General features: G+C 42.5%; 2 protein-coding genes across 2 annotated transcripts in view; one reads left to right on the top strand and one right to left on the bottom strand.

Moving 5' to 3' along the window:
- TTLL2 (tubulin tyrosine ligase like 2) overlaps nt 1-15,771 on the top strand; it is a 38,858-nt gene extending 23,087 nt beyond the window's left edge. The window contains exons 2-3 of the mRNA XM_082251995.1: nt 637-734; nt 13,972-15,771. Coding sequence (XP_082108121.1) covers nt 14,004-15,713 — 1,710 coding nt within the window. The 5' untranslated portion in view covers nt 637-734; nt 13,972-14,003 and the 3' untranslated portion in view covers nt 15,714-15,771. The remainder of the gene's footprint in view (nt 1-636; nt 735-13,971) is intronic.
- The window catches only part of HNRNPU (heterogeneous nuclear ribonucleoprotein U), a 458,517-nt gene that overhangs the window by 258,875 nt on the left and 180,349 nt on the right, over nt 1-19,293 (bottom strand). The window lies entirely within an intron of this gene.

Raw genomic sequence — 19,293 nt, 5'->3', positions numbered from 1 at the left:
AAAATACAACTTCAAAAAAACTCACCATGGCTCTTACTAAATACCTTGGATTGTCTACTTTCCAAAAAGGGGTCATTTGGGGGGTATTTGTACTGTCCATTCCAGGGCCTCAAGAAATGAGATAGGCAGTCAGTACATCAGGTGTGATCAATTTTGAATGGCTGGCACCATAGCTTGTAGACTCTAAAATGTTCGCACAGACTAAAAAATATGTACAAATTTGGGCTATTTTTACCAAAGGTTGGTAGCAGTATACATTTTGTCCCAAACGTATGAAGAAAAAGGACTTATTGGCAAAATTCTATAATATAAACTAAAAAAAAGTGTTTTTTTTTCCAAAATGTTCACTCTTTTTTCGCTTATATTGCAAAAAATAAAAAACCCAGTGGTGCTTAAATACCACCAAAAGAAAGCCCTATTTGTGTGAAAAAAAAATGATAAAAAATTTGTTTGGATACAGTGTAGCATGACTGAGTAATTATCATTCAAAATGTGAGAGCACTGAAAGCTGAAAATTGGTCTGGGCAGGAGGGGGGCATAAGTACCCTGTATTGAAGTGGTTAAAAAGCTATCTACTTTATAATTTTATCCAGTTGAGTCATTATGTCTGATACTGTTTGCTTTCTCTGTTTGCAGCTTCACCTTAATAACCTGGGTTTTCAGGAATGTACTCACCTTTCCTGTTTAGGAAACAATGAAGATCACCATACTCTGACGTAGTTTACCATGACTAGGTAAGATGCTGCTTTTTAAATTACAATGATATGTTTATTTTCTAAAGCAGCTGTCATGGTGCCAGTATGCAGCAAAGAAAGTTTCTTACCAACATGTATAATTATTCTTACTATTAGTGCTAACTATTTACACAGCATAATTTATACTGGAAAGTAAACATAGAGCACTTAATTCATTGCTAGGAGTATATTATTTGCTTATGGAAGCTCAACAACAATAAAAAGCACTAAGTTCAATAGAACAAAGGGCAGAAATTGGTGTAAGCATGTAACCTATTTTCCAATCCATGTAGCCATTTGTTTACTAGATCTATATATCCAATTAGTTTATGCCCTCACAATCTGACTCTCTCTGGAAATCTTTAGGAGCGCTCCTACATATTAGCATAGAAAAGAGTCACGTTCCAAAAACAATAAAAGAATATATATTTAAATGATAATAGTGATATGACAATCATAAACAAGGAGCTCAAAAAAGTATTGTTCTCAAAAAATAAACATCCCAAATAAAGTCCAATTGGGATTATGGTGAGAGAAAATGAGTCGTCTTCAAATGTAATCAAGAGATTCCATGTGCATATTGAACATCCATCACCATTGTGTAATTTGGGGTGTTACACCATCACCTTAAAATGGAGGCTTACCAGCTTCGCAAGACCTTCTATAAAGAAAGGTGAAGAGAGCATCTAGCCAAACAACCTGGCCAGCAATATTTCTATAGGGTTCCTTTGAAGGCAGATGTTTAGAGCGGAATTATTATTATTATTATTATTAAGGATTTATATAGCGCCAGCAGTTTACGCAGCGCTTTACAATATTATAGGGAGACAGTACATTTACAATACAATAAAATACAAGAAGATTAAGAGGGCCCTGCTCAGAAGAGCTTACAATCTAATGGGGTGGGGCAGGTGTTACAAGAGGTTGTAAGAGTAGGGAATGAGCTGATGGCAGATTAGCTGGCGGTGTGATAGGCTTCCCTGAAGAGATGAGTTTTCAGGGATCGCCTGAAAGCAGCTAGAGTAGGGGATAGCCGTACAGGGTAGAGCATTCCAGAGGATGGGAGAGGCCCTGGAGAAATCCTGGAGATGAGCATGAGAGGAGGAGACAAGGGACTTGAGAGTAGGAGGTCTTGAGAGGAGCGGAGAGGACGGTTTGGGTGATATTTAGAGACAAGATTGGTGATGTAGCTTGGGGCAGAGTTGTGAATGGCTTTGTATGTTGTGGTTAGTATTTTGAATTTAATTCGCTGGGCAATCGGGAGCCAGTGTAGGGATTGGCAGAGAGGGGAGGCAGACGCTGAGCGGTTGGTAAGGTGGATAAGCCTGGCAGCAGCGTTCATGATAGACTGAAGAGGGGATAGCCTATGAAGTTGTAGGCCTATGAGAAAGGAGTTGCAATAGTCGAGGCGAGAAATAACAAGGGAGTGAATGAGTAGCTTGGTGGTTTTAGTTGTTAAAAAGGGGCGAATTTTAGAGATGTTGCGGAGGTGAAGTCTACAAGCTTTTGACAATGATTGGATTTGGGGCTGAAAGGACAGGTCAGAGTCCAGGATTACACCTAGTACCCTGGCATGAGGGGAGGGATTGATGGTTGCATAACTAATTTTGATAGAAAAGTCATGGAGGGGGGCACGGGCGGGAGGGAATATTACCAGCTCAGTTTTAGAGAGATTTAGTTTGAGGAAGTGGTGCGACATCCATGTTGATATGTCAGTAAGTAAGTTAGCAATGCGAGAGGAGACTGAAGGAGTGAGGTGAGGAGTAGACAGATAGATTTGAGTGTCATCGGCGTATAGATGGTATTGGAAGCCATGGGCGGTTTCTCAAGTGACCAAGGGAGGCGGTGTAGATAGAGAAGAGGAGGGGTCCAAGAACAGAGCCTTGGGGAACCCCCACAGAAAGGGGCAATGGGGAGGAGGAGGTAGCGTTGTGGGTAACACTGAAGGAGCGCTGTGATAGGTAGGAGGAGAACCAAGATAGAGCAGAATCTTGGAGGCCAAGGGAACAGAGCGGTAGTAATCGTCTCTGTATCATCCCCAGAGGTTTATCCCCAAGAACATAGAAAAAATGCTCCACATAGTGTAAAACCTTTAGGTAGCTTTATTAAAAGTATAACATTTTACATACATTCATATAATGCAAATACGCCTAAAAATAATTCTTGCCAGCGGACATACAGCAAATAACCCACACTTCCAGGAAGAGATACGCGATTATGTCACTCCTCCCTACGCGTATCATCACAGATGACATCATCCAGGGCATGGGCGCCATCGCTGTATGTACACAGTATGTGACTAAGCTTCGATCTGAGCCGCAGGTTTTTAATGTAAAATTAATAAAAATGCATCAGAATACGCAAAAATTGGGCCTTGGTTGTTGGTGGTGCCTGAACACCGCAACCCCTAACAGTTACTCTTTCTAAGCGCAGGAACGGGCCCTGCTGGTAAAAATTCCATACGAATTTGAAATCACATGTACTTGTCATAGAGGTGCAGAAAAATTGGGCCTTGGTTGTTGGTGGTGCCTGAACACCGCAACCCCTTGCAGTTACTCTTGCTGGGCTCAGGAACAGGCCCTGCTGCTAAAAATTCTATACAAATTTGAAATCGCATGTACTTGTCATACAGGTGCAGAAAAATTGGGCCTTGGTTGTTGGTGGTACCTGAACACCGCAACCCATCGCAGTTAATCTTGCTGGGTACAGGGGCAGGCCCTGCTTCTAAAAATTCCATACAAATTTTGAAATGGCATATACTTGTCATAAAGGTGCAGAAAAATTGGGTCTTGGTTGTTGGTGGTGCTTGAACACCGTAACCCCTCACAGTTACTCTTGCTGGGCGCAGGGCACAGGGACAGGGCCTGCTGTTAAAAATGACATACAAAATTTAAAATGTATGCACCTGTCATACAAGTGCAGAAAAATTAGGCCTTGGGGGTTGGTGGTGACCTAAACCAAAAACATTGTTGGAAGCTAGCAGAATCAAGGTTGAGGAATAGGATAGGCAGCATATGCTGTCTTCAAGGGATGGCAGACCCCTAGCAAATTCAATCAGTTACATCAGCATCAGAGGCTTGATAGCTGCTGTTGATCCAGGACTGATTCATTTTGATAAAAGTCAGCTGGTCAACAAAGTCTGTGGACAGACTCACTCTTTTGTGTGTCACAAAACATCCAGCAGCACTGAACATCAGTTCGGAAAGCACGCTGGAAGCAGGACAGGCCAGTAGCTCCATTGCATATTGAGCAAGTTCTAGCCAGTGTCCATCCTCAAGACCCAGTAACCCAGTGGATGTTCAGTTGGAAAGGTCTCCAAGTCTGCTCTTGTCTCTAGATAATCATGCACCATATGATGGTGATGCTGGCGATAGTTGCTTAAACCTAACAGCCCTGGGTGCTGCTGAGGACTAAAGAACTGTTTAAAGGCATCAGTCAGCCTGCCTCCTTCTCCACCGTTCCTCCTGTGGCTGAACGATGCCTCAGAAACAGGTCCAGAGAACGTTAACCTCCCAGTGTCTGGAAAGGTGGTACACACATTTTTTTCAAGGCCTCCTCAATATGTTTCATCCTCTGCTCCCCCTGCGAAGGCAGGATGAGCTCTGCAACTTTACCCTTGTAACGTGGATCAAGAAGGGTTGCAGATCAGTAATTATCCCTCTCCTTGATAGCACGAATCCTCAGGTTCTTTCGCAAGCTTTGCAGAATCAGGGAGCCCATGCAACGTAGGTTGCAGGAGGCATAAGCTTCTGAGTCCTCTGGGTCACTAAGGATGACATTGTCAGGAGCAACCTCTCCCCAACCACGTACAACTCCTGGGGTTTCTGGGGAATCAAAACCATCCCTTGAAGACTGCTGAATGATATCCTCTACATCCATGCTGCCGCAATCATCCTCTTCTTCCTCCTATGTGTTTTTTGGCCCTGCAGGAATGATATCTGCATACAGTAAAGGGGGCCTTGTGAGGAAAGGAAGTCCTCCTCTTCCTCCTGCCTCAAGTGCCCTGTCCATGATTCCACGAAGCGTGTGCTCCAGCAGGTATCCTTGTGGCCTCCTCAAACGGTGACAGGACGGTGCATGCATCCTTTATCAAAAGCCACTGGCATGGCGAAAAAAAAGCCAAGCTCCCCTGAGCCTGTCCTTGTGCCATACTATAAAATGGGCTTGGCTACACAACTTCCCGGAAGGATTGGTCGGGTGAGCAGAGGTGTCTCCTCGGTTCCAGCAGTACACTATGCCGCGGCAGCAGGATCTGAGTGAGCACCTTTATCCCCGCTTATGAAATTATTTTATGTGTTTTTACAAGGATTGTTCCATGTGAGTGTAAACATTGGAAGCTAATATTTCATTAAAAGGTCTTTCAGACATTATTGCACTAGTGGTATCTTCTCTTACTTTTCATGCTATGAGCAGAAGGAAGGCTATCTAGGCATCAGTGATCTACCAGCCAGTGTACTCTTGATCTAAGGTGGAACATCCAAGTGTCTTTTGCCCATTCCATGAGAGTGGAGGGCATTAAGTGGGGGTGAGTGACTTGGCAAAGGGGTGTGGAACACAGAGGTGGTGGACCTTTTTTTTGGTGTTTCTTTTATCTTGAAGTCACTGGAATCTCACCAGACTATCTATACTTTTCACCATGGATTTTCAGTTTAGGACTATTTTTATTTTTCATATTTATATACAAATATATTTTTGGTGGCAGTGTTTTTGAATTTTATTGTTCACGTACAGTATTTGATTATTTTATTGATCACTTATACACATGTCACTGTTTTGGATGATATATGTGCGCAGCTAACAGTTTATATAATTTTCTATTAATATTAAATGTTTGCACTTGTGGGTTAGTGTTCCAGCAACGTGTCTCCACGCTGAATCTGGACTTCCCTGTTCCTCTGGCGTTTGCTGTTCCTTCATACACGTGTATGTTCGGTCTTGTCGTTGTTTTCAGTGTTTTCCCTCTTGCTTGCTTTCTTCAGTTTCTGTCTGTGTATCCCCTTCGTTTTCTGTTGTTGTGGGTGCTCCCCACAGAATTGTTTTCTGTAGTTTTGCTTTGCCCCTCATTTCTGCTTGCTGTGTCCATCTCTCTCTGCACTATTGCCCAGCTTACCCCACTCAAACAATGGTATAAACCAGCATATCAAATCCAAACATCAGGAGCAGTCTATGTAAATGTCCACTGTCCTTGACGAATGACGGCTGACGTGTTTTGAGGCTTCGCCTCTTCCTCAGAACCAGTGGGCCATATCAAAACCACCAGTTTATATAGCAATAAATGGCCCAAGTCTCATCTGTGGGGCCTTGGAGGACCCCTCCCTCATGGGTGCGGTTAAAATACTATTAACCCATGCCACACACACCATTACCATCAGCCCACAGCACTGTGGATTCATAGTACTCTTATATTATAATATATATTGTATAACATGATCAGATATGCAGATAATACAACCGGAATATTAAGTTAAAAAGCTATTACAAAAAAAAAAAAAAAAAACATACCCAAACAAGTCCAAGGAGATGCTGAAGTAGAGTATGTTGGTAAATATATTATTACTGTTATTGTGACCATCCTGCATCCTGGTCCTTGCTGAAGATCAGAAAATATACAGTATATAGTATGTACTATCAGTGTATGGACACAAGCACATCCATCCCCGATCTTCAGCAAGGCCCAGGGTGCAGGATGGTCACAATAACAGTAATAATATATTTACCATCATACTCTATGGCAGCATCTCCTTGGACTTGTTTGGGTTTTTTTTTTTTGTAATAGCTTTTTAACCTAATATTCTGGTTGTATTATCTGCATATCTGATCATGTTATACACTTTATAATATAATATAAGGGTACTATGAATCCACAGTGCTGTGGGCTGATGGTAATGATGTGTGTGGCATGGGTTAATAGTATTTTAACTACACCAATGAGGGAGGGGTCCTCCAAGGCCCCACAGATATGCTATATAAACTAATGGTTTTGAAATGGCCCATTGGCTCTGAGGAAGAGGCGAAGCCTTGAAACGCGTCAGCCGTCATTTGTCAAGGATAGTGGACATTTACATAGACTGCTCCTGATGTTTGGATTTGATATGCTGGTTTATACCTGTAACGCTCCTGCGTTTTATGTATAATGTTGATTTACAGCTGCAGAAATATTCCACTTCAGTAGTCATGTAGAGAAACGCTGAGACACCAATCCCAACTCCCAAGACTCATCATGTGTGGATAGTCTCAATTCAGCAAGTAGATACACACACTCAATAAGATGTTCCTAGAGTAACTTATATGTATAGTAATATAGTGATGATAGGCTGAAGAGACAGGTTGGGTAGAGATGGTAGATGACAGACACTTGAAAGGAATGTTCTTGAAAGTAAGATAGTAGCAGATGGGATGCAGATAGGTTTAGCAATCATGTATGGTAGCAGATGATAGAGTAGCAGGTGAACATACAGGATAGACCAACCCAGTGCAAGAGCAGATGGTATTAGGCTCAAGAGCTAGCAATCTTAGTTAATGCAGATGTAGTAATAGTCCTTAGTATGCAGAGCTAGATAGTGTAAGCTTTAGTATGAAGGTTATAGAGGTTTCCCCTGTGGGGTACTTATCACTAGTAGCAATGTAGTAGAGGAGAGGTTCGGGAAGAGCGGATGATCCGGTAGCGGGATACAGGGATCAGCAGCGTGGTTCCGATAGTGAGGTATGCTTGCAAGCATGAGAGCTTCAAGGCAGATTATCCGGCGTTGAACGAACATGTGAGTGAGACCGCCGGAGGTTGAAATAGCCGCTCCATCGGCGCTCGGTGATGACAGGATCGGTCTTAAAGGTGTATGCGCACCTTACCAAAAGAGAATGGTGGGGCGCATACACTTAGGAAAAGTGGAATTAGGGTACCAAAGGTACCAGAACATTACAGTACCCCCCCTTAAGGCCGGCTCCTGAAGGCCTCTGGAGCTGGTTTGTCTGGGTACTTTGCATGAAAGTTGCGGATTAATCTAGGGGCATGTATGTCAGAGGTGTTTAGCCAGGTGTCGTCTTGGGGCCCATAGTTCTTCCATCGAACTAAGTATTGAAGTTTTCTTCTGTGGATACGAGAATCCAGAATCTCTTTTATCTCATATTCTTCTCCACCTTCAACTTGTACAGGAGGAGGAAGTGGGATAGTAGGCCTTATTCCTTGGTCAGGAACATGGGGCTTCAGTAGTGACACATGGAAAATGGGATGTATTTTGAGGTCTATTGGCAATGTAAGCTGTACTGCAGTTTTTCCAATAAGTTTCTTGATTGGGAAAGGTCCCAAGAAGAGAGGTCCAAGCTTTTTGCTAGGGATTTTCAGTCTTAAATTTTTTGTTGAGAGCCAAACGAGGTCCCCAATAGCATACTGAGGAGAAGGTCTTCTGCGAAGATCATAGTACTTCTTTTGTTGACTATGAGCGTGTGCAATGGTAGTATTAAGCAAACCCAGAGAGTCCTTTATTTGGGTAAGATAGTCTGAGGCTACTGGGTTATTTGAAGGAAGGATGCGTGGTGGAAGAATAGAGGGATGAAACCCATAGTTCAAGTAGAACGGACTCTGCTTGGTCGTACTGTGGGTTGCGTTGTTGTAGGCAAATTCTGCCAGAGGGAGAAGATCCACCCAATCATCCTGTTGGTAAGAAGTGTAACAACGTAAATATTGCTGGATGCATTGGTTGACTCTTTCAGTCTGTCCGTTGGTCTGCGGATGGTAAGGAGAAGTGAGCTTCCGCTCAATTCGTAGTATGTGACATAGTTCTTGCCAGAACTTGGAAATAAATTGTGATCCACGGTCAGACAGAAGAGTTTTTGGGATACCATGTAACTTAAAGACATGTTTCATCAGGAGTTCTGCCGTTTGTTTGGACGAAGGTAGTCTGCGAATAGCAATGAAATGTGCCATCTTTGTCAGATGGTCCACTGACACCAAGATGGTATTAAATCCTTTGGAAGGAGGTAGTTCTACTATAAAGTCCAAGGACACAACTTCCCATGGAGTTTGGGGTATTGGTAGACTGCATAGTAGACCGGATGGTCTCGTAGTGTCAATTTTGGACCTGGCACAGACATTGCATGAAGAGACGAATTTTTGTATAGATGTTTTCATGTCAGGCCACCAGAATTGTCTGGTAATCAGATTAAGAGTCTTTGTCATACCCATATGTCCTGCCATAGGCACATCATGCGATAATTCCAAGATCTTGGTGCGCATGGTAGGTGGTATGTAAAGTTTGTCGTTGTAGTAGAGGAAGCCTTCTGCATCGGTATTTAGTTGTGGTGGGGGTGAATCCAAACTTATACCATGCAAAACCTCTTCCTTCAAAGAACGGACAACTCCAATAATACGCTTGTGAGGTATTATAGGAACGGAAGGGATTTCGAAGTAGTTTTCTTCAGTCAGTCGTGATAGTGCATCCGCCTTTTTGTTCTTATCTGCAGGTGTGTAGGTCACTAGGAAGTTAAACCTTAGAAAGAATAGTGACCATCGTATCTGTCGGTGAGAGAGAGTTTTGTTAGTCTGAAGATATTGAAGATTTTTATGGTCCGTGTATATAAGTATTGGTAATCGGGTGCCTTCGAGTAGATGTCGCCAATTCTCCAGAGCCAATTTTATAGCAAGCAGTTCCTTTTCACCCACGGGGTAATTTACCTCTGGACTGCTTAAGGATTTAGAAAAGAAGGCGACTGGATGGAGTGGTGAAGTGTTAGTTGGTCGTTGGGAGAGTATTGCTCCTACTGCCATGTTTGACGCATCTACTTCCAGAATGTATTGGAGGGATGGGTCTGGATGGCGTAGTATGGGAGCAGAAGTAAACCTTGTCTTTAACAGGTGAAAAGCTTTATTTGCTTCATCTGACCATTTGAATGGTCTCTTAATGCTAGTGAGCTGTGTGAGGGGTCTCACAATGGCAGAGAAGTTCCTGATGAATTTCCTGTAGAAATTAGAAAATCCAAGGAATCGCTGTAGCGCCTTGCGGGTGGTTGGTGTAGGCCAATCCTGAATGCAGGATATCTTACTCATGTCCATCTTGATTCCTGTTTTGGATATGATGTAGCCTAGAAACAGTACCTCTTCTTTATGAAACAAGCATTTTTTCAGTTTCACGTATAGGTTGTGTGCAAGCAATCTCGATAATACTAGTCTTACATGTCTTATGTGTTCAGACAAGGATCGTGAATATATAAGTATATCGTCCAGATATACCACAACACAGACATCTAGTAAGTCTCTGAAAATATCGTTTATAAATCGTTGAAAGGCTGCAGGGGCGTTGCATAGCCCGAATGGCATTACAAGATATTCGAACAATCCGTATCTGGTTCTGAATGCAGTCTTCCACTCGTGTCCATCACGGATTCGAATGAGATTGTATGCCCCTTTCAGGTCCAATTTTGAAAAATAGGTAGCTCCACGCACCTGCTCAATGAGTTCAGGGATAAGCGGTAGAGGATAGCGATCTTTTATTGTAATAGCATTCAATTGCCTATAGTCGATGATAGGCCTGAGACTTGAGTCCTTATTGCGGATAAAAAAGAGTCCTGCTGCTGTGGAAGAAGTGGAAGGTCTAATAAAACCTTTTTTCAAATTCTCATCCAAATATTCTTTGAGATGGGAAAGTTCATCCTGTGAAAGAGGATAAACATGACCGAACGGCAATTTGCTATTTGGGAGTAGATCAATACTACAATCATAGTCTCGATGGGGAGGTAGTGCTTGAGCATTTTTTTCAAGAAAAACCTCAGAGAGATCCTGATAACATAGTGGTGCAATCTCATCTGTCACCACAGACAGGATCTTCCCGGAAGACGGGAGGTTACACGTACCCTCGCAATAGCAAGAGAGGAAGGCCAGGGTCCGTTCCTTCCAATCTATGGTTGGTTGATGTGTGTGTAACCAGGGAAGTCCCAAAACAATGGGAAAGTGGGGTGAAGGTATTAGATCGAAGGTAGTGGTCTCCATATGAGACCCGTTAGTAGTGACTAGGAGTGCCTGTGTCTGATCAGTGATCGGACCAGAGGATAAAGGAACACCGTTAATAAGACTCACTGAGACAGGTTTAGGTTTAGAAATAATAGGGACTTTATTTAAAGCAGCAAAACGTATGTCAATATAATTTCCACAAGATCCTGTGTCAATCATGGCCTTAGTAGTAATCCTGTTCTGGTCCCACTGTAATGTTAAGCAAACAAAAAGGTAAGGGTTAGTAATTGAAGTTGTCAATCCCCCTAGGAGGACATGTGAACACTCACCTTTCTTTTTGTAGACTAGGGGACAGACGTTTATCTTGTGATCCGGGGATGCACAGTACAAGCAGAGATTACCAGATCGTCTTCTGGCTCTTTCCATAGTTGATAGAGGTGGGCGTATGGTTCCTACCTCCATAGGAGTGGGGTCATCGGCCGAAATCCGAGAAGAACTGGATAATGGCATTCCCATTTTTTCAGCCTTTCTTTCTCGTAGTCTTCTATCTATGGTGATACTGAGTTGTATCAATGCATCCAGGGTTTTTGGCAGATCCGCTCAGGCGAGCTCGTCTTTAACGGCCTCTGATAGGCCAAGCCTAAATTGAGTTTTCAGAGATGCATCATTCCATTCTGAATCAAGGGTCCATCTCTTGAATTCTGCGACAAAGTCTTCCACAGGTCTCCTACCTTGTTTCAAGGACCTTAATTGAAGATCGGCAGTACTCTGCCTATTGGGATCATCATATAGGCTAGTAAGTTCTGCTAGAAATAAGGTATAGGATTTGAGAAGCTGATAGTTTTTCTCAAAAAGAGAGTCTGCCCAGGCCCGAGGATCGCCTGTTAGGTAAGAAATAATAGTACAAACCTTAATGTGATCAGTAAGGTAGGTACGGGGTTTTAGCAAGAAAAGTAACTCACATGCGTTTTTAAATTCGCAAAATTTTTTGCGATCGCCTGTAAATACCAAAGGAGGATTTATTTTGGGTTCAGGGGACTGAGCAGTGGTAAGTTGTGTCAGTCTGGTTACCTGCTGCGTCAGAGCCTGATTCTCTTCTCTTAATTCAGCAAGTGCGTGTATTAACGCAGTTACTTGCTGTTTTAATTGTGTCACCTGAGTGGTTATTTCTGCTGAATCCATTTGAGGTTCGTTCAATCTGTAACGCTCCTGCGTTTTATGTATAATGTGGATTTACAGCTGCAGAAATATTCCACTTCAGTAGTCATGTAGAGAAACGCTGAGACACCAATCCCAACTCCCAAGACTCATCATGTGTGGATAGTCTCAATTCAGCAAGTAGATACACACACTCAATAAGATGTTCCTAGAGTGACTTATATGTATAGTAATATAGTGATGATAGGCTGAAGAGACAGGTTGGGTAGAGATGGTAGATGACAGACACTTGAAAGGAATGTTCTTGAAAGTAAGATAGTAGCAGATGGGATGCAGATAGGTTAAGCAATCATGTATGGTAGCAGATGATAGAGTAGCAGGTGAACATACAGGATAGACCAACCCAGTGCAAGAGCAGATGGTATTAGGCTCAAGAGCTAGCAATCTTAGTTAATGCAGATGTAGTAATAGTCCTTAGTATGCAGAGCTAGATAGTGTAAGCTTTAGTATGAAGGTTATAGAGGTTTCCCCTGTGGGGTACTTATCACTAGTAGCAATGTAGTAGCTGAGAGGTTCGGCAAGAGCGGATGATCCGGTAGCGGGATACAGGGATCAGCAGCGTGGTTCCGATAGCGAGGTATGCTTGCAAGCATGAGAGCTTCAAGGCAGATTTTGCGGCGTTGAACGAACACGTGAGTGAGACCGCCGGAGGTTGAAATAGCCGCTCCAGCGGCGCTCGGTGATGACAGCATCGGTCTTAAAGGTGTATGCGCACCTTACCAAAAGAGAATGGTGGGGCGCATACACTTAGGAAAAGTGGAATTAGGGTACCAAAGGTACCAGAACATTACAATACCATTGTTTGTGAGTAGTCACTTTCACTTTTTACCAATAAAGCCTATATGGAGGATAATGCACTAGGCCGGTGCGCCCTTTCTTTGATCTTTGTTTGCAGTACCTTTGGACTACCCTGGTCTTATAGGGCAGCAAGGCCTCAGCCATTTGGATGCCAATTGTGAGTTCCGTGGAAGGAGTGGTTGGGGGGCTCTGGTTCTGAGCGCAGGAGCAAGGTGTTATGCATCGCAATTTTGTTTTGGAGTATTGCAAAACAAGCTGTACAGAGAGTCCACGCTCCCACCACACTTTCCTGCACCTAACCGAAAGCTCCTGATCGCTGCTTGCGATTGGGATCTTTCCGATCATGTGACCGCTGTGTCAACCAATTACGGCGGGCACATGATTATAATCCCCGCCTCCTGGCATCTAAAACGCTTTAAAAGACTGGGAGGTGCCACGCCAAGGGGTTAAGCTCTCTATTATCCAGCAAGCAAGAAGATCTCTCCCTTGAGTTTTTATAGTCCTTGGAGTCGGTCATCGGCAGGCCATAATACGTTTTCTGTGGTTTTCCTGAAAGGAACAGGGCGATGAGGTTGGCGCCTCCGTTTCTGAGGCCAATGCTCTCTCTTAGCCATGCATTTGACCATTGTCAAGAATGCTTCCACATCATCTTGGGAAGTAAGCTTTTTCAGGAAATGTATGGCTTTCACTGTCACTGGGTTTCTAGGAGCAACAACCCTTTTCAGACAATCTGCTAGTGCGTCCAACTAAGCGTGGACAGATTTTTGCACCTCCAATTGTGCTGCCTGGGCCTGCTGAGCCTGTAGGACCAGAGTCCCTGTAATCAGAGTTTTGAGGTTTTTCCCACCCAAAATTCTTCAAACCTCCTAGATTCTGGGTCCCTAAAAATAATTTATCAATCCAGAGAGTACTGAAAACCAGTCCTCTCTTCTCTACCAAGACAACATGCAACCCTTCAGCTTGCATGGATAAGAACCCCTAACTACTTAACATTACCTTCAAATCGTCTCTCTTAAAGGGACCACAACCCAAATAGTGGGAAAATATACCCGCCTTTCAGAACCCAACTCTGGCATCCTGCACAATATATATGCAGTATATATATATATATATATATATATATACACAGTGTATATATATATATATATATATATATACACAGTGTATATATATATATATATATATATATATATATTTTTTTTTTTTTTTATTTTTTTTGATCATTTTTTTATTAACTTAGTACATGGCATAATTAAAAAATATGTCTGTATTCTTTTACAGTTAACGGAGGTTATGTATGCTTCTTTTGTACCATGGCAAGTGAAGATGATGATAACAACATATCGGAAACTCTGATATTTCGTCTCCATGAGAGTGCTCCCAAAGTTGTGCGTGAAGTGTTGCTAGAACGTGGCTGGGATGAATTTGATGAAGAGCAGCAAGGTGAAGCAGAGTGGAACTTACACTGGAGAACCTCAGCATTTCGTACTTCTGATCATAATAACATAAAGCCGTGGCAACGGCTTAACCATCATCCAGGGACAGCACAAATGATAAAGAAGGATTGTTTGGCAAGACATTTAAAACGCATGAAAGGAATCTATGGGTCTTCCTATTATGAGTTCAGCCCCATGGCCTTTATTTTACCCAATGACTACACAAAGTTCTTGGCTGAATATTCAAAAGAAAGGCATACTAAAAAGGCAAGCTATTGGATCTGCAAACCTACTGACATGTCTAGGGGCAGAGGGATATTTGTTTTTCAAGACATCAAGGACTTAGCATATGACTGTACTGTAATTGTGCAGAAATATATCACAAATCCTCTGCTAATCTCTGGCTACAAATTTGACCTAAGGATTTATGTTTGTGTGACCTGTTTCTGTCCATTGACCATATATGTATACCAGGAAGGTTTGGTCAGATTTGCAACCGAAAAGTTCAACCTCAGTTCACTTGATAACATATTTGCTCACCTAACAAACACTAGCATTAATAAGTACAGCACCTCCTACTTGTCAGATAAGGAAAGGGTAGGGAGTGGTTGTAAATGGACACTTGGTCAGTTTAGGTCATATCTTCGTAGTGTTGAAGTGGATGATGTATTACTTTGGCAAAGAATACATAATATTGTGACAATGACCCTTCTAGCAGTTTCTCCATCTGTACCACAGTACCCTAACTGCTTTGAACTTTTTGGATTTGATATCCTTATTGATGATACTCTAAAGCCATGGCTTTTAGAAGTAAACTACAGCCCCGCACTGTCTTTAGATTGCCCTAATGATGTAAAAGTAAAGAAAAGACTAATTAATGACATTATTGATCTTCTCAACTACAAGTCATCTGACATACAAAGATACAACAGCAAAAGGGTCAAAATATCATCTCCAGTTTTACATTCCCCTAGACTACAAACATTGCATAAAAGTAATACAAGCTTACACAATTCTAAAGAGTTTAAAAAGTGCAACCCAATGAGAATTAGTCACTTTAAAGAAAACTGTGATCAGCCCACCAGCTCCGCATCTTGTAAATCTGTATTAGACAGTAAGGAAGAAATAAAATCACCAACTAGGGACAACTTCGGGGATTGCTGCAACTGTAACTCAGAGGAAAAGTCTTCTACAGAACCTAAGAATGATCCGAACAAAGAAATGGTAACAAGTGGAAAAGCAATCATGTGTCCTCGAAAGACCTTGACCTCAAGGTTACGAGAAAGAATGAATACCTCTCTAAGACAAGCAGCTTCAAAAGTCCCATCAGCGCTCATCACTTTGAGAACAAACTCTGAAACAAATCATACACCAGGGACTGCACAATGGAAATCTATGAAATATCCTCTTTTTCCTTTATATTACATATCGGAAATAGATGAAATGCCTCCTGCCCATGTTGGTGGTTTCCTTCTTATTTTTCCTTTTAACAAAACATCTCTTTTTGCTTCAAAAACTGGAACCAATGTCAAGAGTATAATTCAGGAAATAGGTAAACTGACACAGAGAAATGTGACAGAGATATAAGTGGCCTAACTTTGTTTTATAGCCTGAAAATTTAAAGTGAATGCCCAAGCAAAATAAAATAAAAGTGAAAAAAATAAAATATTTAGTACATCTCTGCAATACATGCACATTTACTCATGGTTTGTGTTATTAAAGCACAGCAAGCTGGCTTTCGGGCATTCGAATCAACTCATCAAAGTCTGTTCTTTTCTCTATTGATCAATGGGTGCGGGAAGCTGCGGCCCCTACTCCACTGAAGTGGGTCAATGAATTAAAAAATTTGGGTATCCAGATGAAATAGGATCCAGAGAGTTTTTATAATTTGAATCTATATCCGCTGTTGTTACAGCTAAGAGACAAATGCTCCTCCTGGGCCACTATTCCGCTGAATTTGCTGGGTCGCAATAATATCCTCACAATTAATTTTCCGGCCCAAATTCACTTATGTTTTCCACAATGTCCTTTTTGGATACCCAGCTCCTTTTTTAAAATGGTTGTAAACCCACTTTAAAGTCTTTTGCCTATAGGTAAGCCTATATTAAGGCTTACCTATAGGTGCTATAAATATCTCCTAAACATGCACAGTTTAGGAGATATTTACAGTGCATGCAGCCGATGACGTCATCGGCACATGCGCTCTGAAGGAACGGCCACCCGTGCTGTTCCTTCAGAGCCCTATGCCGTGAACAGCGGCTCCCGCGCGCATGCGCCGGAGGACGCGATGGCCGGAGGACGCGAACAAGGAAGCAGGACGGCCGGACATGTCGGGCGGCACTGCGAGGGCTTCGTTTTAAGGTAAGTATTTCATAATGAGCTAGTATGCAATGCATACTAGCTCATTATGCCTTTCTCTTTACCGGCTTTTTTTTTCTCATTTTTTTTATGAGGGTTTACTTCCTCTTTAAGGAGATTGATAGGTATGTCAGCTTCTTCATCTAGGGAGGCACGCTCCCTCCTCTGGCGAAATCTACATTATGTAATGCAGTGGTCTATTTAGAGGCTGCCCTGCTAGGTTCTCCAATGGAACTTAGTAATCAGGTATACAGGGGCTCTAGGGCTTACGCAGATCTTCCACACCCTACAAAAATGACTCTTAGGGTTTGGATCTCTGCTGTAAACGTTTTCTGTAACCTTATCATTAGTCTCTGTATTATCCATTGTGGGGTAATCCTTCTTTGCCACACTTTAGATTGTTGCCTGAGCGAAAGGTCTGGGCTCAGTTTAGGATAAAGACCCTCCGGGACATTATGTCTGCTGGCGCCTTGCTATCCTTTCGGGATCTCTCCTCTAAATTCGAGTTGCCTGGATAGATGTATCTCTGCTACTTCCAATTGGGGCATGCCACTCTGTCCCAATTTCCGCACCCTCCCAGCCTTGGGATGGATCCCTTTGAAGACCTCCTCCCTCAGGAATTGCTGACCAAGCCCCTCTCTTCCCTCTATGTGACCATGCTCTGTGACCATGAAACTGTGGGAGCAGTAGAGGACTGATGTTCCCGAAACTAGACAGAGAGGACTGCTTTTAGGATAGCTCCAAAATGGTTATTTCCTCCAGGGATAAGCTGATTCAAACTAAGTTCTTACATAGGGTTTATTATACTCCCCAGAGAATGCACAGAATCTACCCGCAGAGATCCCCTTATTGTTCACGATGTCAGATAAAAATTGGCATGTACTTTCACATGTTCTGGATTTGCCCTGGGGTGGCACAGTTCTGGAAAGATGTTTTTGACCTCATTAACATTTGACTGTTCTCCCTCTCTTCCCGGAGTTGGCGTTATTAAGCTTTCGGGAAGATGCCCAAAGGCCTCAATATACTAGGTTATTGATATATTATTTACTTCACTATTTCGAAAAGGAAATACTGTGTAAATGAAATTCACCCTCCCCCCCTACTGTGGCTTAGTGGGAGAACTCGATTAAGGCTCTACTACCTTAGTATTAGTATGATCTGACATATAACAATAGGAATTGCCCTAAAAAGTATGATAAGGGTTGGACGGCCCAGTGGTTGTATCTCCTTTGTTCGCCTCTGTGATCTGTTCTGGCTGCTGACCCCTACCTTTACTGTGGGTACCGTTTTAACATAGAAACATAGAAAAGTGACAGCAGAAAAAGACTAAGTAGTCCATCGAGTCTGCCCATATTTTTTTTTTTTGTTTTGATTTGTCTTTTTGTTAAATTTAGTAAAGTAAAGAGTAAAGATCTATGTTTGTCCCAAGCATGTTTGAAGCCCTTGACTGTCTCAATTCCAAGCATCAACTACCCTTTCAGTAAAATAATACTTTTTAAGATTAGTTTTGAACTTTACTCCAGTTAGTTTGCGGTCATGTGCCCGTGTTCTTAATTTTGGTTTTATATTGAAAAAACTGCCCTCCTGAACCTTATTTACCTCCTTGATGTATTTAAAGGCTTCAATCATGTCTCCACTTTCCCTTCTTTCATCCAGACTACAGATTAGGTTCCTGAGGTCCCTCTCGATATGTTTTACCCCCCAAACCATTCACAATATTTGTTACCAGTCTCTGGACTCATTCTATGTTATCAACATCTTTCTGTAAGTGAGGTCTCCAGAACTGGACACAGTATTAAAAATGAGGTCTCACTAAAGATCTATAAAGAGGAAGCAGAACCTCCTTCCTCCTGCTGGTGATCCCTCTAGTGATGCATCCTAAAATTGCTTTACCCACTGCCTGGCCACCCGTTTGCTCAGTTTGCAATCATCTGAAAAAAGTACACCCAAATCTTTTTCTTCTATAGTGCTGGCTAACACTGTATCCACAATTCTTTAATGCTTTTTTTAGTACTCTGAGCCCAACTTGTGATCTCTTCCTGCTCATGCTCTGTTGAATCTAGCACCAGGGCCAGATTAAGAGCATCATGGGCTTCGTGCTGAGGATATTGAAGGGCCTTAAGGGCCATGCCTTGGCAGTGCCCTGAGGAGGAAGGGTGCAGCTGCACATGCCTAATACAACATGGAATGCCCTCTCTGAAGCCCATAAACACATCCAAGCATCGGCAACTGTCCCTCTGTGTCTGGCCTTCATGCGGTGTGGGAAAGTTCTGAGGGAGCTGACTTGGGAAGTGTGCTTGTAGCACAGAAGCCAGACTTCTGTGTTTACAAGTAACAGTAAAGAGCAGTAGCAGTAAATATGGCTAGCCCAGGCCTATATTAAGGTAGGAGCCTGGAGCTGCAATAGCCCCTACATTAATCCGGCCCTGACCCACACCACCAAGACTGTATTTCATTGTGCCTTTCTGTATCATTGTGCCACTTGCTCTTATTGTACAAAGCCTATGCTTTCAATAAAGAGACATATTGTTTGTCATAAAAAAGCTTGTCAGTTTTGCCAGAAATCAATTGAGCTCCAAATTTCCTTCAGAGAGCTGACAACAGCTTCTTTGCGCTGTTTAAATCCCAAGCAGTTATTACCAGCCCAGCCTCAGTTCTCTCCTGCGGGACAAGAGGACACCTCCAACTTAAGCTTTGAGGATGAGGAGAGGAGAAGGTGTTCTGTGGTTCCGAAGGGAATTCTAAGGCAGGGCTGATAATATTGGCTAGGATTTTAGTGTAGCAGATACAGCATTGTAGGCTTATTACA

The sequence above is a fragment of the Pelophylax lessonae genome (genome assembly GCF_965119305.1).
Source record: "Pelophylax lessonae genome assembly, chromosome: 3".
Taxonomy (NCBI): Eukaryota; Metazoa; Chordata; class Amphibia; order Anura; family Ranidae; genus Pelophylax; species Pelophylax lessonae.
The sequence above is the reverse complement of the archived record's forward strand: the minus strand, read 5'-3'. Positions and strand labels throughout refer to the sequence as shown.